Raw genomic sequence first — 23798 nt, forward strand, 5'->3', positions numbered from 1 at the left:
CTTAATGGGACTTGGTTTTTAGTTTGCTACTTCCTCCATGCGGCCCCGGTTTACGGTGTAAAAGATTATTTTTTCAAAAATATCCCTGCAGATCAGCAGCAATGCATGGTGGAGAATACAACGCAGGTGACTCCATCACCGGCATTAAGCAGCATTTCGAAAATCGTATGTTTTCTCTCAGGTTATGTCAATTTTACTCGGCTTTCATTGTAGAACAAGGAGCGAGCCCTGCTGATTCGGTTTCGTCACCTAACGTGGCACGTCCTAAAAATCATAAGCTGACTTGCCTGCCGACTGCACCCTATATAAATTACCATTTGATCCTGTAGCTATTGCTATGTTAGACTTATGCCACATTGATCAGGAAGAAAAAAGGTTCAACAGCCTGCACTCTGACGGCGATGTCCCGGTTCCAAGCTCTACAGTTTCGTGGGCCTCATTTCAGAGGTACAAGAACAACTCGAAGCGCGTGGCTAATCTGCTGAAGCCCGCTGTTGAAAAATATCCAAATTATGAACTGGTGCAACGGTTGGAAAAACTTACCTCTAAATACCACACCTCTGTCCCTATGGTAATTTCATCGTGGCTGCGAAAAGACGACCTTGCGCTCCAGCTAAATGACGACGATAGACAGTTTCTTGACGAAACGCTCAAACTCATCTAGCTTATACCCAACTAATTATAATTAATACCCGTTTCGCAAATTCGCATAATATTAGACTTACACAGTTATAATGATCCGGCTATGTCCTATGCAATTCTGATTTTCAGCTTTCAAGTCTCTGTAATTACAAGTCACTCATTCCTCCTGGGGTTTCTCGGATTGCTTAGGAACTTCAACCGGACCGTTTTTCTCAGTCCAGTCGGCAAAGGAGCCAACGTAGTTCAGTCTTTTGCCGTAACCAAAGGTGCTAGCAAGCTCCTCGGACATGCTCGATCTCACACCCGCCAGACAGTAGAAAAGCAGGGTCTTGGATGGGTCTGGCTTTGGGAATCCAAAAGTTTGCTCAAACTCGTCAGGAGAAAGGCCTAGCGCACCGGGACTCGAATTGACTGGAATATTAATGGCACCAGGAATGTGGCCCTTGGCATACTCTTCTGGCTCTCTGACGTCAACAATAACGTTGTCTGGGTCTTTCTTCTCGACAAATTCCTTGACCTTTGAAAAGTCAACCACTGGAGCTTGCGACTCCTCTTCCAAAACACTATATTTGCGAATCGAAAATCTGGAGGCCGAAAAGGCCACAGGGGTTCTGTTCACCTGAAATCTATAAATACCAGTGGAACGCAGAGACACAAGTGATCTGGTCAAGGGGCGGGACTTGGCCAATAAAGCCAAAGGGCGCAATTGTCTCAGCATTGTTATTTAATCTTATCAACAAGCGTTCTTATTTGCCGTTATTTTTTTTTTTAGGTTGAAGTACTAGCCACACATGTCTTAGCCACAATTTTACATACCTCTACGGAAGTTCTGAGCCATCTGTCTCATGGCCGGGTTGTTCATCATCTGCCTCATTTCTGGAGTGTTCATCATCTTCATCATCTCTTGAGGATTTGGCATTCCGCCCCCACCCATCAGCTGGCTCATGTCGGGCATACCTCCGCCTAGTCCTCCCATCATCTTATTAATATTTTGCATGAGAGATGGATTCGACTGCATCTGTTGCATCGCTCTTTGCATGTTCTGCGGATTGAACATTCCACCACGACCGCCTGCCATTGGGTTGGCTCCACCTTGTTGCATGCTTTTGGTTGTCTGTGCCATTCTGGCAAACATCTTCTGCTGCATTAGCACTGCTTCGACCTCGGTCACAGACGTTCCAGATCCACGCGCAACTCGCACAATTCTGCTTGGCTGGTCTACAAATATATCTCCGTCGCTATCAAGCTCTTGTTTTGTCATTGAGTCCATCACGTAGACCATTCTTTTGAATCTTTTGGAAGTTTCTTCCTCGCCAACCTGATTCATCATCTCGCCAATGCCTCCAGGTAACATTTGAGCAATCTTCGATAACGGACCCATCTTGAGAATGTTGTTCATTTGCGTTTGGAGATCTCTCAGCGTGAACTTACCTTCCTGGAAGTTTTTGATCGTGTCTTTCTGGTCCAGGTTCAACGACTGGACGTGTTCCATGAGACCCTGTATGTCACCAATGCCCAACAACTTAGAAACAAACTGTCTAGGAGTGAAACTTTCTAAATCATTAATGTGCTCTCCGGTACCAATAAATGCAATCGGAGTATGCGTAGCAGCCACGGCAGAAATGGCTCCTCCTCCCTTGGCATGTCCATCCATTTTGGTGAGAATTATGGCTCCAAAATTAGAGGATTCTTTAAAGGCACGCGACTGAGACTCGGCGGCCTGACCGATCGAAGCGTCCAAAACCATAATCGTCTGATTTGGCTGCACCGCCTCTCCAATTTGGATCATTTCCGCAAACAGCTCTGACTCTTGACGATGACGTCCTGACGTATCCACAATGATGATCTCAAATTTCTCTTTTTTGAACTTCTCAACACCGTCAGAAGCAACTTTCACAGGGTCTGCCTCGGTGTAAGAACCATAGTATGGGATTTTTGCCTTTGTCGCATTCTGTTTGAGTTGGTCAAAAGCACCAGCTCTGAAGGTATCAGCACACACCATTCCCACCTTGAAACCTCTTCTCTGGTAGTACACGGCGAGTTTCGTACATGTGGTCGTTTTACCCGCACCTTGAAGACCAACAAACATAATCACATTTGTCTTCTTTTTCTTTGGTTTGTAAAGTTCTGTCTCCTTGCAGTCGACCAGATCACACAGCTCATCAAAAACAGCCTTCTGTATCAGTTTCTTCTTGTTGACACCTGGCTTCTCCTCCTGCTCAATGGTCGATTTGAGCTTTTTTCGAAGATTGAGCACTAGTTTGACGTTCACGTCTGCCTCAATCAGCGCGTTGGAAATTTCCTTCAGAAGACCGTCGACTGCCGTTTGATCAACAACGTTGGCCTTCGTCACCTCCGACACCGCACTGTTGATCCGCTTTCCTAAATCTGCGAGAACCATTATGACAAGAGGTTCGACAATATTTTCAACTTTTTAAATTGACGTCGCACATCTATACACCCGTAAGAATTTGGTTGCAGGATTGAGGCTGGCATAGTTACAGCTGGATCCAAACCACAGCGGTTTCGTACTCTAGCATAGCATTGAAAGCTAGCACGGATTAGCACAGACAGATTGGCAGCCTTTGCTCTCTGGCTCTAAAGCGACACCCTATTACACCCTTGCACGGATTTTGCATAACTTAGACTTTAAATCTCCAAACAAGGCTATGAATGTCTTCAATGCGATCCATTCGTCGACCTCAAATTTGATCTCGAAGACAGGAAATACCGGATCCAATGGCACACAGCCGCCACAGCTCTTATATTTCTGCATAATCGACCCATCTTTGGGTGACCCCAGCAAGGAAGATGATCAACAACTGATCAACCAGATTCTCGTGTATCTCAACTTTGAGGGTCGAGACGTCCTTGAGACCGAGAAAGCTAAACGAATTGGGTTTATACAAGGGCTTGGTGCGTTTGCGGGCCGTTTCCACAATTCTGGCGACGGTTCTCTAAATTACATTGACACAGATAAATCTAGAGTGGTTACTGGGATCTTCGAGGAAAAATACCAGTTCTTCTGCGGATTCAGATTTGCAAAAGCTGGACAATCATATGTGCGACGAGGCCTCGCAACGCCAACGTATCTATTAAAGGAGTTTCAGTATGGCTACAATCTTTACCGAATAAACTATGGACCCATAGATCGCAACGCAAAAACCCGACTAGAAGACTGGTGGCGGATCTGGCTGACGCAGAAATTTGAGTATCCGTCAGGCTTTGGTCTGACGGACCGAGGGGTGTTGAATTTGTTTTCTGGATATCGACGTTCGTCCGTGGAGCTGCCGCTTGGGTTCAAAGATAACCTCAAAAATGCATTGAAGCAGTTTAGCTCAAAAAACAGCTCTTTGGTCGACTTGTTGATTGTGAACACGAATTGGACACCAACAAAGAATTTTGGCGTGATATACTTGAACGAGGAATCACCGATACCCAGAGAGTGGTTGATTAACTTGGTGAACCATTTCGAGAGACTCGATCTTTCTACAGGCCTCTCTACGTACTCGCTAAGACTCAGCAACATTCCGTCGCTGAAAACCTACTATGCTGCTATTCAGGCCTCGTCCGGAGGAAACCGGACGCTGCTTGATAGATCCATATTACAGCCTGCTATTTATATCCACGAACAGTTGACTACACATGTGTTCAATCCTTTCACATCTGCAATCAATACTGTTGCTTCGGTCCCCCAGCTTGTGTCATCCATTGGCTTGTTCGGGCTAGGTTCGTCTTCTAACGAGGAGTCTGAGGTTATGGATGAAGCTGTCGCGGAGGCCCCACAGTCGCAAGAGTCGCTGGGCACGGAGCTGACAGGAAAATACCTATTAGGCGAGACAAGCGACGGGAGAATTACGAAAACAGTGCATCTGGGAGACTTCATTGTGGAGATGGTTGTGTACGAAATCAACGGAATACTGTTCACCTTGTTGTTCAAAGAGATCGGCCAAGAGCCCGATTTTTTTGCTTCTCTTCAATCACAGCTAGATGAGATCTACTCCTCCTATTTCAATGATGTGGTCGCTACACAATTGAGGTCCATGGAAAAAGACCTGAAAGAGAATTCAGAATTCTTCTATCTAATATACAATCCGCTGACCAAAGAGATCAAGACTTCCCTGCCAAATATCCCCGACTCTGATGACATCAAAGAAATCAAAACTTCTGTGCTACCATCGGAAGGGGTGAACAGGACGCAGATCATCAATCTTACATTAAGCCTCATGACTCACATTCTAGAGAACCACGAGTTCCTGGGTCTCGAGCCAGTCGAGAAGCTTGTCAAAATCAACAGAAATTGGTGGTGTCTGCATAAAATGGTCGATGGTAAAAGTGTGATCGCTCTTAAGAAATTTTCTCCCAGCGAGTTCAATTTGGAAGCAGACAATTTGGTTGCCTCTTTTGGCGCGGAATTCAGCAAGTGGTTCAATGAGTCTATAGAAAGCGGGTTCATCTAGAACGATTGTGTTTAGTACTCCTCCCCGTACAACACCTTATTGACCTCACTCAGCGGCAAGTCCCAAATTCCGCTGGTGGAAGAAAATAGATAGCGGTCAAGGTCTTTTTTCTGATAATGCGGGAGTTCTGTAATAACAACGCCATCAGGATCTGCAATTGTCCGGGGATCATCCAATGGAGGAGTTTTCACTTCTATGTTGTATAATGCAAGGGCCACATATGTGTACATCATGGATACCAAAACATATGCTGGAATGACGAGAGCCCACCACCTTGACGGGTAGTAATATATGCCAACGTTGTTGAGGATCGAATCTGGAATCATTGACCAACTCAGCCATATGAACAAGAAGATGAAGCTAATGACGTATGCCGCGAATCCTTTATATTCTGCCTGGGAAGTGATGTTCGTTGAGACAGTCACGTCTGACTCTCTGGCCAATGCGTCGGAGATAAACGCCAAATTTTCCGAGGTGGAATTGGCGGTGGCGTTCATCAAGCTTGAGGTCGAGTGGTTGGTGCTTAGATTGTACAAGGATGGAATCAGCGACGTGATTGAGGAAGTGGATAGAGATATCATTCTGTTTGCTGCAAACGGAGACGAGCCTAGTGTGCCTTGGAGGCGGTGGCACCAGCAGTGTCTGAGAGGTCCGGCTGAATTGCGGTTGAGGCGAAAGGATCTCGCGCGAGCGTCCATTTTCCTGTTCCAGCTGTATAACTGGCATCGCTGGAGTATGGAATTAAATAAAATTAAATCTGCCAATTCAACTCCGTGTTGGTCTGGTTTTTTTCTGAAGCAAATTGAATATAAAGCTAATAAAAACAAGAGTGACTAGGGCCATATTAAGTCAACTGCTTGCCAACAAACTACACTAGACTTACTTGCTAATCTGAAGGTACAGCACCACTAAAAGATATACCTTTTCACCTTTTTATTCTCCATCTGAACACATATATTAAGATAACACCATGGGTAAGTACATATTAAGGTTCGCGATCGGAACGATACTAACACTAGGGCAATGGCTCATTGCCTTACTTCAGGACCTAAGAAAATGTCTTTGGGCGAATTCTACGCCGATGAAAGTCTAGGAGGATCCTGGGCCGATGATGACATAGATATCAATTCGATCGCCGTATCACTCCACAAACCAGAGCCGTCCAATTATTTCAATCGAAGTGACCAAGGCTCCTTCGGTCGTGGCAATGGCTATGGTTCGTATTCATCGGGTATGGGTGGAGACCATATGTTCAATGGCCGTGGAGGGAGGAATGATGCGATGCTTCGCAACTTAAAACCTCCGTTTATTGCAAAACTTACTAATCTACCCGAAAGAGCTACTGGTAGGCTTGTATCGGATTTATTTGGATCCAGATTCACTCAATTTGAAAAATGCAAGGTGCTGAAGGACCCCAACCCTCCTGCCCCACGATTTAATATCTCTTCATCTGGCAAAGTGGAACGCAAATGTGCGTATGTGCAGTTGCCCAGTGTACGCGAGTTACAAAAAGTGCTCAAGTGGAACGATGTCTTTATTGACAGACTCAGAATCAATGTGGATGTGGCTGATTTCCAGGACTTTGTGGATGTGCAAAAATACAATAAAGAAATTGGCTACGACGACGAGGAAGAGGAGAAGAAACAGGCACATACTGAAAATGCTCCAGTGGAGAAACGCAAGATAGCTACGCGTCCAGTGAATGGTCAAGAGGTGGCTCCCGTTAGGTCACCTTCCCCCGTCTCGTCAGCAGGCCAATCAAAACCCAAGCCCAATCCTTTTGGAAATGCAAAACCTGTTGACACAGCCAGCAAGCTTCTGGCACTTGAAAACCAAGAGAAGACACTTGCTGCAGTCAAACCAGTCTCACAGCCAAAATCAAATCCATTTGGTGCTGCCAAACCCGTTGACGTTCTTTCAAAGCAATTAGAAATTGAGAAGAAATTACAGGATCTAGCCATCAACAGCACGACGTTCAAGACGATAGCTGGTGCTGAGAAGGAGCAAGAAAAAGAGAGATCTTTGTCTCCTAAGAAGAAGCACCAGCCACGATCACAAGAAAGCAGAACTGCTAAGATAACAACCGGCAAAGGCTCCAGACCGGACAGCAGGGCCCGTGAAAAGAGACAGTCCCGAAAGGAAGAGAGAAAAGAACGCGTTTCAAAAGAAATCGCAACTACTGAGAGAGAGGACAGGAAAGCAGGAGAGTCACCTTCGACACCGCAGGACCAGGAGTCCAAGAATGACGGAATTGTACCAGCAGAAGACCAGAATCATAGCGAAGGTGGATTACAAACGCCCCCTGAGGACGAAAAAGCGGATAAAACCGAAAATGAAGACCCTGTGAAAATTAGACCAAGGTCCAGAAAAGAGCCCAAGCCAAAGGATACGAAAAGAAACAAAGACGAAGCAAAGTCTGCAGAGACCGTGGATGAGCAGAGAGAATCATCGAAAGACAGCTCGGAAAGCAGTTCTTCCGAATCAAAAGAGAAATCCAATACACGTCGCGAAAGAAGGCCAAAAGATGCTTCCCATAGGAATCCCCATAACACGCGGTACGTGCGCGATGGCGAGCCGCCTATCCGTGGTAGAGGCAGGAGCAGAGGCCGTGGCGGCCGTGCCGTGAATTTCCGGCCAAAAGAGGGAATTACGCCAGCAGAAAATTGGGAAAGAGGAGACAAGCTTAAGGAGCAGAGCACCGAGGAGAACGCCGATTCTAAGGAAAAACCTGTGAATCAGACGGAAAATGAAACCAAGAAACCTGTTGGGGATGACTCGCAACCGGAGACCGAGAGATTATCCAGACCATTCCGCAGAGGACGTCTTGGTGGCAGAGGACGCGGACGTTTTGCAACGCACCAGTACACCAGTTTAAAGTATGTCAAACCAGGACTTGCACGCAACGGGGAGCCGTTGAAGCATAACGAGAAGGAGACCTAGGGTGCTCTTTGTACGGTATATAAAAAAAACGCAAACTGCCGCAATGATCGGTATCGAGTGTTTTACAATGTAAAATCTGCGCATTGCACTCAACAACTAGACATTGTGAAAAATGCCTGTCAACCGCCAGCACGGCGCTCCCATCCGGGAAATAAATTCCCCGGTGATTTCTGATGGCCGTGCCCAGCGCTTTCGCGCCCTGGAATCTCTCAAGAGAATTTTTTCAGCGGCGGAGTGTATCACCGAATTTCCCACTCGCGAAATTTGCCTTGCGGCCGTATGAAAGCGAGTACGCGCAGATTGCGACGGTGTGCGTTTCCACTACGCCAAAGGCGCAATGTAGGGATTTTTTTTTGCACTTTGGTTAGAGTAGGCATTATTGTTGCGAGACTAAATGACAGACCAGTTTTTCCAGTTGGGACACAGACTTCATCACTGCACTGTTTGTCAAAGTATCCGAAACTTTTCGGGTGCATTTTTCGAACTTTTCCGTAGCAGCCAGACGCAGCGGAGCCGCTGGTAGCAAGCTGAATACTGTTTTGGTGTAATTTTTCCGCAGGCCGAAAACATACAATCCATGTGTTGCCAGCTGAATGGCGCCTATGGAGACAGATGGGTTCGTCCATATGTCTGTGGAAGTAGTTTTTACCAACGAAATAAGCAGATATTTGTACTTCCCGCCATTTTTTTCTGTTGCTACCAAAACGTTAGCAGATGCGTTGATTCCCAACTGCGCGGTCTTCTTGGTGATTATCTCCTTGACTAAAACCCTCTGTTCGGGATAAGCCGTCAAAATGGCTATTTCCTTTTCAGGGTAACCCAGAATGGCCATGTAGATGAACAACAGCGCGCAGTATTCAGCTTCCTCTATATTCTGGTAGCCGTTGCCAGCGGGCGACTCGCTGGTATTCACGGTTACAAACTGGCATGCATCCTTGATTCCAGGATTGGCAATCTCCAAAGGAGCTTCTAAGGTTGTTCCAGGTGCAAATTGTGCAAGCTCTTGGCGAATATTGTGTTGAGTTGTGAGATAGTTGGAAAATGGTAGTAGGGTGAGTAGTGACTGGGTTCCGGATACCAGTGGGTTTCCAGCGACCGTTAGTGACTTCAGTGAGATTGTGTTTGTTGCCAGTATAGAGCAAAACTCGTAAGCACTAAAAAGCGAGGCATCAAGTATAAAAAGATGGTCGTACTTCAGCTGTGTGTTTTCACAAATTTCGTCAAATGCTAGAAAAGTTATCTTTTGTGCGAAGTAACGAGCATTGGAGAATTGTTGTATTTTATGGGCGACTTCTAGTTGGTGAAAAAGATTCAGGATCGAATTGTAGTGCTCAAGAGGTTTCTCAGCCTCACCAAAGGGATAAGCTGTTTCAGGGTTCCGGGAAAAAATGGTCCAGCTGGGCTCCACCACATTTTTGAAAAATGCATATGCCGACTGAAAATCATAGATGTCCTCCGGGTCGGTATTCAGAGAGGCTGCAAACTTCCTCACGTTTGCCAATGCTTCATCATATTCAACAAATTGGTCCATAGAGACGTCTAGCGCATCGAAGCTCTTTCTGCTTTTTGCTACCACTAGGACTCTTCCATTGGAAGATTTTATCAGATCACTAACCTTCTTTGATTTTCCTGAACAGACGGGTCTGGCAATAAATGTAATGTTCGAGTCATTTTGACTTTTGGTCTGCTTGTCTCCATGCTGTGAAAAAAATTGATCCATCCATCTTGGAAACTGGACTTTCAAATTACGAACCTCGCTGCCAGCACTAATTGCATATTTGACGTTCGCAAGGTCCGCTCTATATTGCACATCCACAACAGCTGTAAACTTAGAAAATCCATTTTTGCACATCTCCTCCCGTTCCACTTTAAAAGGAATGATTTTATCACTGTAGAATACCCCGTGTTGCGTAGCCCAATTCTTAGGTCCCTGCTGTTCTTTGGTGTTCAGTATAACTTCGCACTTCAAGTTGTCATTTACAAGGCCCCCAAGAACTTCTTGCACAGTGATTTTCTCGACTTGAACACAATACTTGCTGCTCTTCCCCTGTCTCACCCTTTCAAGAATTCCATGGACGGCCTGCTGCAGCTGCCGTTCTGTCTGAGCTTCGTGTTGTAGCCGAGCACGCTCCAGAAATTCCACAGCAGAAGAGAAACCTATATCCGCAACGCTTTTCACCGGTTCTAGCTGCGCAATTTCAAGCCAGAGCGAGAACTCTTTATTTGACGATCGCAGCTCAAGCTCATTATACAGTCTTTCCACGGTTTTTTGCGAAACAACGTCAATAAAAGTTTCAAAGCTACGTCTGAGCTCCAACAACTCGCGATACATGTACACCTCTGGACTTAGACAAAGACGTTTAAATGCGCGATCGCTAACATCAGAATCTTTGTAGATGTACGAGAAAAGCAGTTGGAAGTAACCGTCTGACTTGAATGGAGCCAAAAATCCCGTTTGTCTCAAATATTGTCTATTTGATTTGTGGTTCGTGATACGCACCACGAAATTGACATCGTCGAGAGCCAGAGTCTGCTTTCGAGTGATTGTTTCCACTGCGCTCTGCAGATATTGAAATATTGCTCCAAACTGTCCATAATCGTAAATGACACAGAGCAGAGCACTGAGTCTCTCAAAATTGATATCGATAGCTTTTTGAACAAGTACTGGCACTTTCTTCTTCAGAGTTGTATCAACCAGTTCTCCTTCAGCCAGAACAAGTCTGCATAATAACAGTGTGTGATCAGCAGAGCTTTTTGGTCCAAATTGATCAACAATCCCAGACAACTCTCCATTGACCAGCAACAGTGCAAGCTCATTTGGCTCGCAAACAGAAAGCTGGCGCACCTTTTCGGTGTCTGATTTGGTTCGCTTCATAAGCTTCTCGCAAAGTGGTGTCTGGGTTTCTAAATTTTTCAAATAAAAATTTTTATACATCATGAACAGAGGAAGAGGAGGATTCAGAGGCGGTCGTGGAGGCAGATCCGGGCCACCAGTGCCTCAGGGCCCACCAGATAAGGTTTTTGAGATGGGCGAATTTGTTCATGCGTGCGAGGGCGATATAGTTTGCAAGAGCATCAACGAGAAAATCCCATATTTCAACGCTCCAATATTCCTTGAGAATAAAACTCAGGTCGGCAAGGTGGACGAGATTCTGGGACCTCTCAACGAGGTGTTTTTCACCGTGAAACCGAGCGAGGGTGTTCAGGCCACCTCTTTCAAAGAGGGGGACAAATTTTACATTGCTGGTGATAAACTGCTACCGTTAGAGAGATTCCTGCCGAAACCTAAGGCTGTTGGTCCAAAACCACCAAGGAAGAAGAGTTCCCGTGGAGGTGCTTTTGCTGGCCGCGGAGGCGCTCGCGGAGGCTCTTTCAGAGGAGGCAGAGGCGGCGCAAGGGGCTCCTCCAGAGGAGGCTTTTCTAGAGGCGGAAGTCGTGGAGGAAGGGGATCGTTCAGAGGCAGAGGTAGAGGATTTTGAGTGAAACTACGTAATATATCGCCAAACGTAATCTGAAGCATTGTACGTTATTTGATTGAAGGGTAAAAAATTATATTAGGTGAAGTCTTCGTCCAGTTGTTCAGGCGCCTCCACAACGCTGGTCTTTATCTTATTGAGTATTCTAATTTTGAAGGCATCCAGTCTGGAGAACTTGTCGAATTCTTTGGCGCTATTTGCAATGTCGTCAGGGCTTCCGTTACGCACTGCCTCCACCAACTTGGAAGCAAACTCATACTCTCTCGTGCTCTCGAAAGTAGGATCCCATTGTGTGAATCTTTGGAGAAGAGCATTCCCGCTCGCGTAGTCGTTGTTGTCTGCAAGTCTGCACAAAATGGCTTTCAGGAAATACTCTTTCAAAGACCATTTGGCCAGGTTGTTGTTCAAAGACTCTTTAGCCACTCTCTCATACACAACTGCCGCTTTCGCATATTCCTGAACAGTGTTGTCGCAGTAAAGATCAGCAGCCTTCAGAGCAAACTTGTTGCCCAATGCAGAGGCCGAGTCTCCCTTATACCATTCGCTGGCGTCTTCATAACTCTGGATTGCCTTTGGAATATCGTTCAGTTCGTTCTCGTAAAGTTCGCCCAGGTCAGCTTTGAAATTGGCACTACGTCTGAATTGACCCTTGCGCACAAACATTTCGATCGCCTGCTCAAGACATCTAGCCGCTTCGATAGGAACCTCGGTCTTGTAACATTTGAAGGCTTCGACCAGCGTGTTGGCAGCCTCATCTGGCGACTCGGCCAGCTTCTGGCTCTCAGCAGCCTTCTCAAAGGTCTGTCCTGCTTGGGTATTTCTCTTTTGTAACTTATAAAGATTTGCAGCTTGGACATACAGGTCCCCAGCCTCTTCATATCTGGATTGCTGGGACGATCCAAAGAAAGAAGCAAGCCCTCCAACCTTCTTGCACTTCTTTTCGGCCTGAATGTTAGATAAGAATGCACGGTTTAAGTACTTACCTCTGCAATCAATTGTTCTGGACTAGACATTTAAATGTTAATAACAGAAACAATTTAACAACTTAACAAAAATATATCTGATCGTCTCCGGTCCATATATGCATATTCCATACCAAATTCGAGCTGTCATGGCATTTGTCGGGAACGTTAATACTTCGGTAAATTCGCTACGGCCACTACTTACAGTTTGAGGTGTCCGGTTCGATCCTCGCGGTCGGCATTTCACAGCTACGAGAAATCTGGCTCGTGGATGCCAGCAATGAACAGTGTTTCCACTGAAGGGTAGAAATACAGCACAGTTCACTGTCCGTGGGGAGGCGAACGGGGTCGCATCTTGCTGGTTTCCGTCAGGATGGGGTAGTCGTCGTGGTGAATTAGTTGATTGTGACTGACAACTTCTTTTTTAATTTTCATACCCCCGTAGTGTCCTTACTGTGGTTGGCCCTTCTGGGTAGCGTCTACGCTCCATAACAGGCATTTGTGCCATCTACTCTATTGATGGGTTCCAAGAATCCTATTAAATTACACCCTCTCAATGACAATTGCACTGGCTCCTCCACCACCGTTGCAAATACCAGCTGCACCGTACTTGCCGTTCTCTTGCTGAAGGACAGAGCACAGAGTGGTGACAACTCTGGCACCGGAACATCCAAGCGGATGGCCAATAGCAACAGCACCTCCGTAGACGTTAACCTTGGCCGGGTCTAAGTTCAGAAGCATGGTGTTGGCAAGACCAACAACAGAGAAAGCTTCATTGAACTCAAAAAAGTCGATGTCGTCTATCTTCAGGCCAGCGTGCTTGACAGCCTTAGGAACAGCCAGAGCTGGGGCGGTTGTGAAGTCCACTGGAGCATGAGCAGCATCGCCCCATCCAACGATTCTGGCAATAGGCTTGACACCAAGCTCTGCAACCTTTTTGGCACTCATCAGGACAACGGCTGCTGCACCATCGTTGATTGGCGATGCATTAGGAGCAGTGACAGTACCGTCCTGTTTGAAGACGGTTCTCGCAGATCTCAATTTGGCCTCGTTTAACTTTCCAGTCTCTTCGTCAATCTCAACAACGGTGTCAGGCTTGCCTCTAGTGCCCTTGATGGTGATAGGTGCGATCTCGGACTTGAACTTTCCCTCGGCGTGAGCCTTCTGGGCCTTCTTGTACGAGGCAATGGCAAATTCGTCTTGCTCCTCTCTGGAGATGTTGTGGTCCGAGGCACACTTTTCTGCGGCCACACCCATAGCTTTTCCATCGTACGCGTCGTTTAGGCCGTCGCGTGAAATTCCGTCCACAATGGTGCCATCTCCAAACCTAAGACCGCCACGAGCACCTGGGAGGTAGTATGGAGTGTTAGACATCGACTCTGCCCCGCCGGCAACGACAATGTCGCCGCTACCAGTCAGGATGTGTTGGGCACCGAAAATGATAGCCTTCATTCCCGAGGCACAGACCTTATTAATAGTAGTTGCTGGAGTGTCCTCGCCGAGGCCGGCCTTCAAAGCAACCTGTCTGGCAGGTGCCTGGCCCACATTTGCTTGCAGAACGTTACCAAAGAAGATTTCCTCCACATCGGTTGGCTTGATCTGAGGCACTTTTTCAACAGCAGCCTTGACAGCGTGGGCACCCAAGTCGACATAGGACAAGGATGACAGGGCTCCCTGGAAAGAGCCAATTGGAGTACGGGCAGCGGCAACTATGTAAACGTATTCTTTGGACATATTAGTTGGTGGGAAACAAATTTGGATTGGAAAAATGTACCCATCACAAGCTAAACGAAAGAACGAGCACAGCCTGAAAACAAATAAAAAATTAATTATTATTATGTATTCCAGATCTAGCCCTGGATCTCGATGTTGGTCACAGAAAAGCGTTCATTCTGCTCCTTTTGATATTTTTCCAACTGATCCAGAGTCCAGACACTGACTCCCTGTTCCTGGTCCTTCTGCTCTATTGGCTGAGCCAGTGTCCGCAGGAACTTTTTGGCACTGGCTATAGCCATATCTGTGGAGAGATTTATATCTGCATCGGAGAGTGCTTGGGCAATCCATTTTGGAAGCTGCGACTTCTTTTTCGCAAATCTTCTGTCCGCCAACACCATTACACCGTAATCATCTTTTCCTCGAAGAACTCGTCCGAGACATTGAGCGGCGTGCCGCATCGCGTCGAAAGAGAGGAAGTCGTTCTCCCTAATTTGGTAGTGGTCTCTGAGGAACTCCAATCTGGCTTTCAAAATTCTGCTTTCTGTGTACTGGAACGGGATGCCGATCATGAGCACCGTGCGGCCATAATGGTGGTCAAAATCAATTCCTTCCGACACTTTTCCACGCGCAACAGAAAGAAGCACCGCGCCTCTCCCGTTGGAGCAGGCCTTTCGATATGTTTCGAGTGCCAGTGACGTTTCCTGTGCATCCGGCGTCTCCACCAGAATCAGCTTGTACTTCCAGACCTCGTCCAAAATTCCCATGGTTTGCCATTGCGAGATAATGCTCTCCATATATAGATACGACGGAAAGAAGACCACCATTCCATCCGGAGTGATTTTGGAAAACTCGATCAACAATGTGCCGTAGTTCCGCACGACACTGGGGTCGTTTCGAATTTCAAACCGCGACGAAATGGCCACCTGATCTGAACCTTTAGTGACGACCATTGGCAGGAACGATCTTCGGTCCAGAGTCATGGTGTACGACTCCTGGACAACAGTCTCGAAATTCAACATTCTTGGATACATATCCAGCGGAGAGATGGTACCAGAGGTGATGATAACAGAGGAGAAGCGCTCGAATATCGGCTTCATCGCGATGGACGCGTCAAGACACGCAAATCGCAAAATCGGGTTTGGAACAGTGGCATTTTCCGTCTCGTAGGGCTCGAGAATCAGCACAAACCCGGTGTCGTAGGTGGAAACGAGAGTACCAAACGTGGCGATGTCTTTCAAAGCCATAAATTCCTCGATTTCCACCACTTCAAGCGTCCTCACAAGTAACGACAGCCGTTCGGAGCAGAACCTCAATGGTTTGCGGTCGATGAACGTCAGCTGCTTCAAGTGCTGCAGAAATGAAACAGGCGTTTCGCTGATAACATGAAGAACCTTCATCCGTGTCTTGAGATATTCGATGAACCGTTTGAGGAAAGATATAAAGTGCTCAGCACGGCGGATACTTCCAGGAACGGCCTCGGTCAAAACGTCGTCCGGCAGAACCGGGTTCACCATGAACGCATCCTCGTCGGTGTGGTATATTTCAGACTCCCTGAGCCCTTCGACGAGCTTCTCGTATTCGTCCTGGAGTCGCTTGCTGTCAGTTTTCTTCACCTCCTCAACTTTTCTTGCCAATGCATTGGCACCCTTGCTTGCGCGGCGCAAAACGTCTTCTGTCAGATCCAGCGAAAGAGATTCAATACACACATTGTCGATATTGTGCGCCTCGTCAAATATGATGATACTGTCTCGCGAAAGCTCCTTGGACACTCTCTCTGCAATCTTTGGGTCCAATAAATAATGGTACGAATAAATAATGATGTTACAAAATGGCATCATCCGTCTGATGGTGAAGTACGGACACGTTCCCTCCATTTTGCAATATTTCATGAGTTGCTCGAACGAGTAGACGCCCGGTGGGACAAGGTTGGCAGGGTCTTTTTCGTACAGTTTCTCGTGGAATGAGCAAAGTTGGTCTGTGCTTGCCTGGCCTTGCTCTATGCGTGCTTTCAATTGTCCGTTGGTCATTCGCCGACACATTTCATCCACAACCACGCCCTTTCGTTCTCTGGACGCCACAGGGTGCAGACAGAGATTTTTACGACTGGTCAATCCCAGTCCTCTGAAATCTTCCACAAAGCCTAGTTCCTTTGATCTATATTCCATTAGTTTGTGCAGCTCTATCAGCGCCTTTTCGATTTCCGACATGGTACGCGAGCAATACACAATTTTGCGGTGTTCGGGATAGTGCATTTGGTATGCCACAGTCAGCGAAAGCAGAGAAATGGTCTTGCCCGTACCAGAGGGCATCTCCAGTATACAGTTGCCTCCAACGTCGAGGGTGCGTTTAATGTCACACATATAAGCATACTGTTCGGGATAGATCTTGGGATAGGGGAAGAGAACAGGAAGGTCGTCGATAAAGAACCTGGCGTTAGTTGCGGCAGTGTGTGTACTTACTTCATGGTATATAATATATTTTATTTTATTTAATCAGATTTGAAAATTAGAAAAATTCGTGAAATATGATTGTTAGGTAATCGAGATATATCTATCTACTGTTATATCTATCTACTCATCGTCCATAAGGCGGTAGCCAATAGCAATTGAAATGGCGAGCAGGTTGAGGAAGATGGTAATACTGGTATATATCAATAGAGAGATGTTTGGGATACGATTTCCCAGAGGCTAAAACATTTACTTCTCACTCTGCAATGCTGGTTCAAGGTAATGGCTTAGACTCTCTTTAGCAATGGTGCGACAACAGTGCGCGTGTGGTGTAGAAGTAACACTCTTCAGTAGAATTTGTATCACCAAATCAACATCTGTAGAGAATTAATTCGCATACAATAATTATTTATTTATGTTTGATCCCAAGGTGCATGTGAGATACTTTCTGCGGTGTCTGGGAATTTTGCCATCGATCTACGAAGGTGAAGACTCCAACAAGCTTGCGCTGATCTATTTTTGCGTGTGTGGACTGGACCTGCTCGATGCTCTTGACCAGCTGCCAGGGAAGGCTGCGACCATCGAGTGGGTGTACAAACACTGGGTCGCGATCGACGACTATGGTGGTTTCCGCGGATCTGACATATACAGGGACACTGGCCCATACGATGTGCCGAATCTTGCGGCCACTGGGTTTGCATTGCAAATTCTGGTGACGCTAGGCGATGATCTTTCTCAGGTCGATAGAAACAAGGTTCGTCGGTTTGTGGAACGGTGCCAGCGGCCCAACGGCTCGTTCAGCCCGGTGGTGGGCTTTGGCGAAGAAGATCTGCGCTATTGCATGCTGGCCATGACAATCAGCCGGCTGCTGGACGGCTCGGCGGTGGACAGCGGCCGCCTTTTACAGTATGTGCGGTCGACGCTCGCTTTTGACGGGGGCCTGTCTATGAGCACAGGCGGCGAGTCACACGCGGGACTGACCTATTGCGGGCTGGCTGCGCTCAAATTGGCAGGCGAATTGGATCTGTGCGAGTGGCAGCCAACGCTGGATTTTCTGGTGCATCGGCAGATCCACTACAGCGAATTCAATAAGCGCGAGCTGGAAAACGAGTACGCGGATGAGGACGACAACGGCGCGTTCAACGGCCGCGTGAACAAGTATGGCGACACATGCTATGCGTTCTGGTGTCTCGCAGCGCTGGAGCTGCTGGACATAGCCGACCTGGTGGACGGTGAGGCCGTAAAACGTTTCTTGCTGGAGCAGACGCTGTCGCCAACAATGGGCGGGTTCTGCAAAACCAACGCGCCGGACGAGCTGCCGGACCCGCTGCACTCGTTTCTGGGTATTGCAGCTCTTGGCATCATACGCACTCCCGGCATTGCTCCAGTAGACGTGACAGTGGTGTTACGGAAGGATAGAATGGTCTAGAATATATACAGATTAGGTGTTGGGCCCGAACTTGATGATCTCTTCGTAGATGGCCCACGCAATCGCCGCGCTGAAGGCTTTCCTGCTGATCCGGAGCGAGATGCCGTCGAACAGATGCGTCCAATGGCTGGCTACCAAAACGCGGCATGTTTGCCAGAACGTCGGGCACGTGTGCGGATTTAGCTGCATGTTGGTCTTGATGGTGTCGAACGGCGACGTGAGCGCGGTGGCCATGCACGCAGCCACGAGAGCAGAACAGGAGTTGATGGCCGTCGACTTTGAGGTGGTGTAGAGGTGTGTTGGAGAGGCATCTGTGTCGGATACGAACAGCGGGGCCCAGCTCTTGCATTTCTGGTAGAAGAGCACGTAGAGCCCAGCGTAGGGGCAGTCACGCAGACACGTTGCACCGTAGCCGCGGAAAAAGCCCGCCAGGCCCTCGTTTTTCAGGATCTGTTTCATGGCGTCGGACAGAGAATCGTATTGGTAGATACTAGACTCGAAGCGCACTTTTAGGATGGTGATAGGCATTGTGAGCAGGCCGACAAGGCCGCGGGTGACTGCGCCGGCGGCCAGGTCGAGCGAGGACGAGAGTTTGGGCAATTTCGACGACGAGGGCAGGGTATCTGTCTGGGGCTGCAATTTGACGAGGCTGGTTCGCACGGCATTAAGGGAGGTGAGGTACAGGGCGGAGCCGATGGAGGTTCGCAACGCGCTGGGCAGCGTCCCGCGCCAGAGCTCGAGCGGCGAGCGGATCTGGGCAACGACCTTTTTGAAGGAGGTTTTGTCCTGCTGGATCCGCGTCTTCAACAGGTCCAGCGGCTGCAAACACACGGCCGATGTGAGGCCGCCTGTGAACCCGGCAATGAGGTGTGTATAATTGGAGGGGGATTTTTCCATCAGACGATGGAGGATAAATAATTATTCAAATATTTATGTGCGGGCTGGGAAAACGAATAATTAATTAAATATTTATTTAACGTCACTACGTACATAGTCTCATTGGTTTCAGAAATCCCCGCCAAAGTCTCCACCGCCGAAATCGCCTCCGCCAAAATCGTTGTTCTCGTAGATAACAGTGTCTGGGGTCATCATCTCGCCCAAAAGCAGGCCACCAAGCGCACCTGCTCCCAGGCCCCCGAGCATTCCCATACCCATCCCGCCAAAACGGCTTCTGGACGGCTGGTTGTAGTTAGCAGGGTACTGCTGGGGATATGGAGCGGGCTGAGCGTATGGCTGAGCGTATGGTTGTGCGTATGGCTGGGCGTATGGCTGAGCGTATGGCTGTGGATATTGCGGATACGGTTGAGAGGCGCCAACGTTTGCGGTCTGGGGCTTTGCAGTGGAGGGCAGGTTAATTCTGGATCCACTGCTTGCGCTGCTTGCGGCCTGTGCGGCCGGCTTATCAACAACTTCTGAGTATGGAGGAGGGGCCTCTTCGTGGGGCCCACCGAAACTAGTGCCCTTGGGGGCGTCCCATTGCGATTTGCCCGTTGATTCGTCGACATAGAACCATTCTGGTGTTAGAGTGCCTGTGTGCGGTTACTTACCATTGTATGTGTCGTCCCAAACGGCGACCCAGCCTTTGGGAACGACCGGCTTGTTGTTTTTGTTGCCCATGGTGAAACGATGGAAGAAGCCAGAATTTATAATTTGGAGATTATATAAGCGTGGCGCAAGGGCGTGACTTGGGGATCACTTTAATATTAAAAGTGTTATCGTATTAGATAATCAAACATATAGTATTATAGGTATCTATATCATATCAGATAAAGTAAACAAGAGCCATGAGCCCGAAAAGAAGTGGATTGGTAGCAGACCGGGCGGCTCCACCTTCGAGGGTGGACACCTGGCTGGCAGTGGCGGAAGGAGAGACCGAAGCACTGCTCGAGACCGTTCTGGTATAGAGGGTAGACTGGCTGGCAGAGTGAGAAGATTCAGTGCCGGAAGCAGCAGACGAAGTCGTCTGCGCAGAAGACGAGCCGGCGCCGGAGGTAGGGCCGGAGCCGGAAGCGAGGCCAGATTCAGCGCTGGAGCTGGCGGTCGAGCCAGTTCCGGAGCCTGAGCTGGAGGCGATATCTGAGCCGGAGCCCGTTGCAGAGTTAGTTGCCTGGCTCGAGCCACTTGCTGGTGTAGAGGTGTTCTGGGCCGTTGTCTGGGCGTTGGCTGGGCCGGCGACCGAGGCGGTGTTCGATGCCGCGGTCAGTGGCTGAGAAGCGGTAGCCGGGGTGGACTCTGCAGACGTGGTTTCTGGAGTCGAGTTGCCGGCGGTGCCAGAGTTGGCAGGGCCAGCAGATCCAGCAGAGCTGGAAGCGGCGGAAGCGGCAGAGGTGTTAGAAGCCGTGCCCGATGGGTTTGCGGTATTGGAAGTTCCGGATACAGCTGTGGATCCAGCCGCGAGAGACGAAGCACCTGCAACGCCAGAGTTAGCAGGCTCGGTGGTAGAGCCGGTAGACTGGCCAGATGTTTGAGAGGCTCCAGTAGCAGCCGTTCCCAACGTTTGAGAGGCCGATGGGCCACTTGAGGCTCCTGTGAAGGATTCGGTGGAAAGGTTGGTGGACGAGCTGGACGAGCTGGATCCCGCGGAAGTGCCCGCAGCGATGGAAGATTCTGCAGGGCGGGTGGAAGATTCTGCAGGACGGGCAGAAGATTCTGCAGTGCCGGTAGAATGTCCTGCGGCGCCGGTAGAAAGTTCTGTTCCTCCGATGGAAGTTTCGGTGCCGCCTGCGGAAGATGGGGTGCTAGAAGACTCTGCGGAAGCTCCTGTAGATGGGAAGGTAGGAAGTTCTGTAGACGAGGAGGTAGGTAGTCCTGTAGCTGAAGTAGAGACTCCTGTCGACGAGGAACCAGAAAGTCCGGTCGACAAGGAGCCAGAAACTTCTGTCGACGACGAACCAGCAAGTCCGGTCGACTCTGCGCCTGAGGTTGCACTGACAGAGCCCGACGAGGCCGAAGTACCTGTAGAGGATCCGGTGGATTCCGTTGAAGCACCAATGCCAGCCACGCTGGAGGTGGAGCTGGCGGAAGTGGAGGAAGCGGTGGAAGCGGCGGAAGCGGAACTAGTAGAGCCGCTGGAGCTGGTAGAGTCTGTAGAGCCTGCAGAGCCTGCAGAGGTCTCAGACGAGGCTCCTGAAGTGGCCTCAGCTGATGCTCCTGCTGAAGTTCCAGAAGTAACTCCAGTTGGAATGGCTGAAGTAGCAGTGGATGCTCCAGCAGCAGCTTCTGTCGAAGTGGCTGGTGCAGATTCGGTGGATGTGGCTGAGGTGGCGGTGGATGCTGCGGAAGTAGCTCCGGTGGAAGCCTGTGTTGCAGCTCCGGAAGGAGCTCCGGTTTGGGTGGCTGAAGTAGCCTGCGAGCTGGACTCTGCTCCTGAGGTCTCGGACTGCGTGGCAGAAGTTTCCGAGGTGTACGTTGAGTAGGCTGTTTGCGATCCACCTTCAGACGTGGCTGAGGTCTGCGAAGTCGAGCCTGCAGATCCTGAGCCAGAGGACAGGGAAGATGTGGCGCCGGAAGCCGACGATGGAGCAGAAGTCTGGGAGTTGGAGGAGGCCGAGGCGGTGGAGCTGGCGATCTCTAATCCAGAGGAGCCAGAGCCGGCGGAGTTGGTAGAGCCAGCACCGATGGAGCTGGTAGCCGAGGAAATGGCTGAGGAGATGGCTGAGGAGATGGCCGAAGCTGTTGATCCTGTTGGGACTGATCCTGTTGAGGAGACTGCTGAGGAGACTGCTGAGGAAAGTGGTGATCCCGTTGCTTCTGTTGATCCTGTTGAAGCAGCTGATCCTGTTGATCCTGCTGAACCTGTTGATTCTGTTGAAACAGCTGATTCCGCTGATCCAGTTGAAGAAGCTGATCCTGTTGAAGCAGCTGGTCCGGTTGATCCGGTTGATCCAGCCGATTCACTTGCTCCCGTTGATTCAGTTGATTCACTTGTTCCCGTTGATCCAGTTGATTCAGTTGTTCCTGTTGATTCGGTTATTCCCGTTGATTCAGTTATTCCCGTTGCTCCAGCTGCAACAGAGCTAGAGCTTTGTGGCTGTCCGGTTGTGGATGCCTCGCCCGAGCTCACGGAACCGGCTGAACTGGTTCCGCTAGCATCTGATCCACCAGTTATGGTCGAGCAGGATGTAGCCGAGCCTGGCGATGGCGACACGCCGAAGCCAGAAGAGACGGTGATCGAGGTGAGGCCGGTAGAGCCAGAAGTAGCTGTCGAAGCGGCAACAGAGGTATTGAAGTAGCCAGAGAAGCTAGAGCTGAGACCAGAGCTGAGGCTGGAGACGGCAGAAGACAGACCGGTGCTAGAGACGCTGCCAGAGGCAGTGTTCTGGCCAGACGAGCCGCCGATGGTGGAAGATCCGCTGAGGTTGCTGGAGCCACCAAATGCACTGCTGTGGCTGGAGCCGCCGGAAACAGAGCTCGAACTAGAGCCAGAAGGTGCGCCGGCAGTTCCAGTGGAGACACTGGCGCTGGTCTGGCCAGGAACAGTGACGGCTCCGCTAGAGGATAGGTAGCCAGAGCCACTTGGGGCATTGGAGGCACCGGAAGCAGTATTGGAGGCTCCATTGGAGGCTCCATTGGAAGCAGTATTGGAAGCTCCATTAGAAGCTCCATTGGAAGCTCCATTAGAAGCTCCATTGGAAGCTCCATTAGAAGCTGCGCTGGAAACTGCGCTGGAAACTCTCGTGACCTGGCCTGAGGCGCTGGTGGCACCGCTCGAAGCACTGCCGTAGACGCTGGAAGCTCCAGTTGAGGCGCTGTTCTGGCCGGAGATCGTGCTTGAAGCCCCAGAAATTCCGCTGGAGACTCCGCTGGAGGCACCGCCCGCTGGGGAGGAGCTGTATCCGGAAGCACCGCTCGTTGGAGAGCCTGAGCTGCCAGTTGGTGTGACTTGGCTGGCTGCTCCGCTAGATGCTCCACTGAATGCTCCGCTGGATGCGCCTAGGTGGCTAGAGACGACGGATGACAGGCCAGCAATGTTGCTAGAGGCTCCGGTGAAACCAGATGCCGTGTGGCTAGGGCCAGAAGAGCCCGTGTATTGGTTGCCGCTGGAGACAAAGCGAGTAGAACTGTACCCAGCTGATGCGGAGTTCAGGCTAGAAGCGCTATTGTAACCGGATAATCCACTTGAAGTGGTTTGGCCAGAGCCGCTGGAAGCATGCGAGTTCAGATTGCTTGATGGAGCAGAGCTGGCGACGCCAGACGGTCCACCGGTAGCCTGGCTAGAGTGGACGTTGGAAGAACCGCTTTGGCTAGCTCTGGTGCTGGAAGCACCGCCAGTTGGAACAGAGCTGAAAGCAACTCCAGAGGAGCGAGTCACCGTCACGGTGGAGAAGCCGGTTGGGCCGCTGATGTACGCTCCGCTGGAAGCGGTGTTGGAAGCAGTGCCAGAAATGGATGATTGGCCAGAGTATCCGGATGCAGAGCTGGAACCAGTGCTCGAGCCATAACTGGAAGCAGGGTTAGCAGAGCCGGCAGAATGTGAGCTGTGGCCGTAACTGGAAGCTTGGATGGATGCGGAGCTTTGTTTTGAGGCAGAGTTAGCAGAGCCAGAGCCAGTGGAGCCAGCTCCATAACTTGACGTTGGGTTAGCGGAGCCAGAGCCATAACCTGAGGTAGCATGACCTGAGCCTGAGCCAGAGCCATAACTCGACGACTGGCCAGCGGAGCCAGATCCATAACTTGAGGTTGGGTTAGCAGAGCCCGAGCCATAACCTGTGGTTGGGTTGGCAGAG

At 49.5% G+C, this 23798-nt stretch overlaps 15 protein-coding genes across 15 annotated transcripts; 5 read left to right on the forward strand and 10 right to left on the reverse strand.

Moving 5' to 3' along the window:
* Positions 1-337: 337 nt before the first annotated feature.
* HPODL_01080 (uncharacterized protein) lies at positions 338-664 on the forward strand (the record flags this gene model as incomplete). The annotated part of the gene is made up of 1 exon (XM_014079534.1): positions 338-664. The coding sequence occupies one exon, from the start codon at positions 338-340 to the stop codon at positions 662-664; it is 327 nt and encodes a 108-aa protein (XP_013935009.1).
* A 135-nt stretch (positions 665-799) lies between these two features.
* HPODL_01081 (putative secreted protein) lies at positions 800-1360 on the reverse strand (the record flags this gene model as incomplete). The annotated part of the gene is made up of 1 exon (XM_014079535.1): positions 800-1360. The coding sequence occupies one exon, from the start codon at positions 1358-1360 to the stop codon at positions 800-802; it is 561 nt and encodes a 186-aa protein (XP_013935010.1).
* Positions 1361-1450: 90 nt separating this feature from the next.
* On the reverse strand, positions 1451-3043 carry HPODL_01082 (Signal recognition particle subunit SRP54; the record flags this gene model as incomplete). The annotated part of the gene is made up of 1 exon (XM_014079536.1): positions 1451-3043. The coding sequence occupies one exon, from the start codon at positions 3041-3043 to the stop codon at positions 1451-1453; it is 1593 nt and encodes a 530-aa protein (XP_013935011.1).
* A 268-nt stretch (positions 3044-3311) lies between these two features.
* On the forward strand, positions 3312-5102 carry HPODL_01083 (uncharacterized protein; the record flags this gene model as incomplete). Its single annotated transcript, XM_014079537.1, has 1 exon — positions 3312-5102. The coding sequence occupies one exon, from the start codon at positions 3312-3314 to the stop codon at positions 5100-5102; it is 1791 nt and encodes a 596-aa protein (XP_013935012.1).
* An 11-nt stretch (positions 5103-5113) lies between these two features.
* On the reverse strand, positions 5114-5683 carry HPODL_01084 (uncharacterized protein; the record flags this gene model as incomplete). Its single annotated transcript, XM_014079538.1, has 1 exon — positions 5114-5683. One exon carries the CDS (start codon positions 5681-5683, stop codon positions 5114-5116), a length of 570 nt encoding a protein of 189 aa, XP_013935013.1.
* A 389-nt stretch (positions 5684-6072) lies between these two features.
* On the forward strand, positions 6073-8042 carry HPODL_01085 (uncharacterized protein; the record flags this gene model as incomplete). Its single annotated transcript, XM_014079539.1, has 2 exons — positions 6073-6076; positions 6148-8042. 2 exons carry the CDS (start codon positions 6073-6075, stop codon positions 8040-8042), a joined length of 1899 nt encoding a protein of 632 aa, XP_013935014.1.
* A 376-nt stretch (positions 8043-8418) lies between these two features.
* On the reverse strand, positions 8419-10917 carry HPODL_01086 (Intron-binding protein aquarius; the record flags this gene model as incomplete). The annotated part of the gene is made up of 1 exon (XM_014079540.1): positions 8419-10917. One exon carries the CDS (start codon positions 10915-10917, stop codon positions 8419-8421), a length of 2499 nt encoding a protein of 832 aa, XP_013935015.1.
* Positions 10918-10978: 61 nt separating this feature from the next.
* On the forward strand, positions 10979-11521 carry HPODL_01087 (Protein component of the H/ACA snoRNP pseudouridylase complex; the record flags this gene model as incomplete). Its single annotated transcript, XM_014079541.1, has 1 exon — positions 10979-11521. One exon carries the CDS (start codon positions 10979-10981, stop codon positions 11519-11521), a length of 543 nt encoding a protein of 180 aa, XP_013935016.1.
* A 75-nt stretch (positions 11522-11596) lies between these two features.
* Positions 11597-12531, reverse strand: HPODL_05189 (Vesicular-fusion protein SEC17; the record flags this gene model as incomplete). The annotated part of the gene is made up of 2 exons (XM_014079542.1): positions 11597-12463; positions 12502-12531. The coding sequence occupies 2 exons, from the start codon at positions 12529-12531 to the stop codon at positions 11597-11599; spliced, it is 897 nt and encodes a 298-aa protein (XP_013935017.1).
* A 492-nt stretch (positions 12532-13023) lies between these two features.
* On the reverse strand, positions 13024-14214 carry HPODL_01088 (Acetyl-CoA acetyltransferase IA; the record flags this gene model as incomplete). Its single annotated transcript, XM_014079543.1, has 1 exon — positions 13024-14214. The coding sequence occupies one exon, from the start codon at positions 14212-14214 to the stop codon at positions 13024-13026; it is 1191 nt and encodes a 396-aa protein (XP_013935018.1).
* A 116-nt stretch (positions 14215-14330) lies between these two features.
* On the reverse strand, positions 14331-16505 carry HPODL_01089 (DNA repair helicase RAD3; the record flags this gene model as incomplete). Its single annotated transcript, XM_014079544.1, has 1 exon — positions 14331-16505. The coding sequence occupies one exon, from the start codon at positions 16503-16505 to the stop codon at positions 14331-14333; it is 2175 nt and encodes a 724-aa protein (XP_013935019.1).
* A 553-nt stretch (positions 16506-17058) lies between these two features.
* HPODL_01090 (geranylgeranyl transferase type-1 subunit beta) lies at positions 17059-18072 on the forward strand (the record flags this gene model as incomplete). The annotated part of the gene is made up of 1 exon (XM_014079545.1): positions 17059-18072. The coding sequence occupies one exon, from the start codon at positions 17059-17061 to the stop codon at positions 18070-18072; it is 1014 nt and encodes a 337-aa protein (XP_013935020.1).
* Positions 18073-18084: 12 nt separating this feature from the next.
* On the reverse strand, positions 18085-18969 carry HPODL_01091 (putative mitochondrial carrier protein; the record flags this gene model as incomplete). The annotated part of the gene is made up of 1 exon (XM_014079546.1): positions 18085-18969. The coding sequence occupies one exon, from the start codon at positions 18967-18969 to the stop codon at positions 18085-18087; it is 885 nt and encodes a 294-aa protein (XP_013935021.1).
* Positions 18970-19077: 108 nt separating this feature from the next.
* HPODL_01092 (putative membrane protein) lies at positions 19078-19689 on the reverse strand (the record flags this gene model as incomplete). Its single annotated transcript, XM_014079547.1, has 2 exons — positions 19078-19586; positions 19620-19689. The coding sequence occupies 2 exons, from the start codon at positions 19687-19689 to the stop codon at positions 19078-19080; spliced, it is 579 nt and encodes a 192-aa protein (XP_013935022.1).
* Positions 19690-19834: 145 nt separating this feature from the next.
* Positions 19835-23775, reverse strand: HPODL_01093 (uncharacterized protein; the record flags this gene model as incomplete). Its single annotated transcript, XM_014079548.1, has 2 exons — positions 19835-23631; positions 23718-23775. The coding sequence occupies 2 exons, from the start codon at positions 23773-23775 to the stop codon at positions 19835-19837; spliced, it is 3855 nt and encodes a 1284-aa protein (XP_013935023.1).
* Between the last annotated feature and the right edge of the window lie 23 nt (positions 23776-23798).

The sequence above is a fragment of the Ogataea parapolymorpha genome, chromosome IV (assembly GCF_000187245.1).
Source record: "Ogataea parapolymorpha DL-1 chromosome IV, whole genome shotgun sequence".
NCBI lineage: Eukaryota > Fungi > Ascomycota > Pichiomycetes > Pichiales > Pichiaceae > Ogataea > Ogataea parapolymorpha.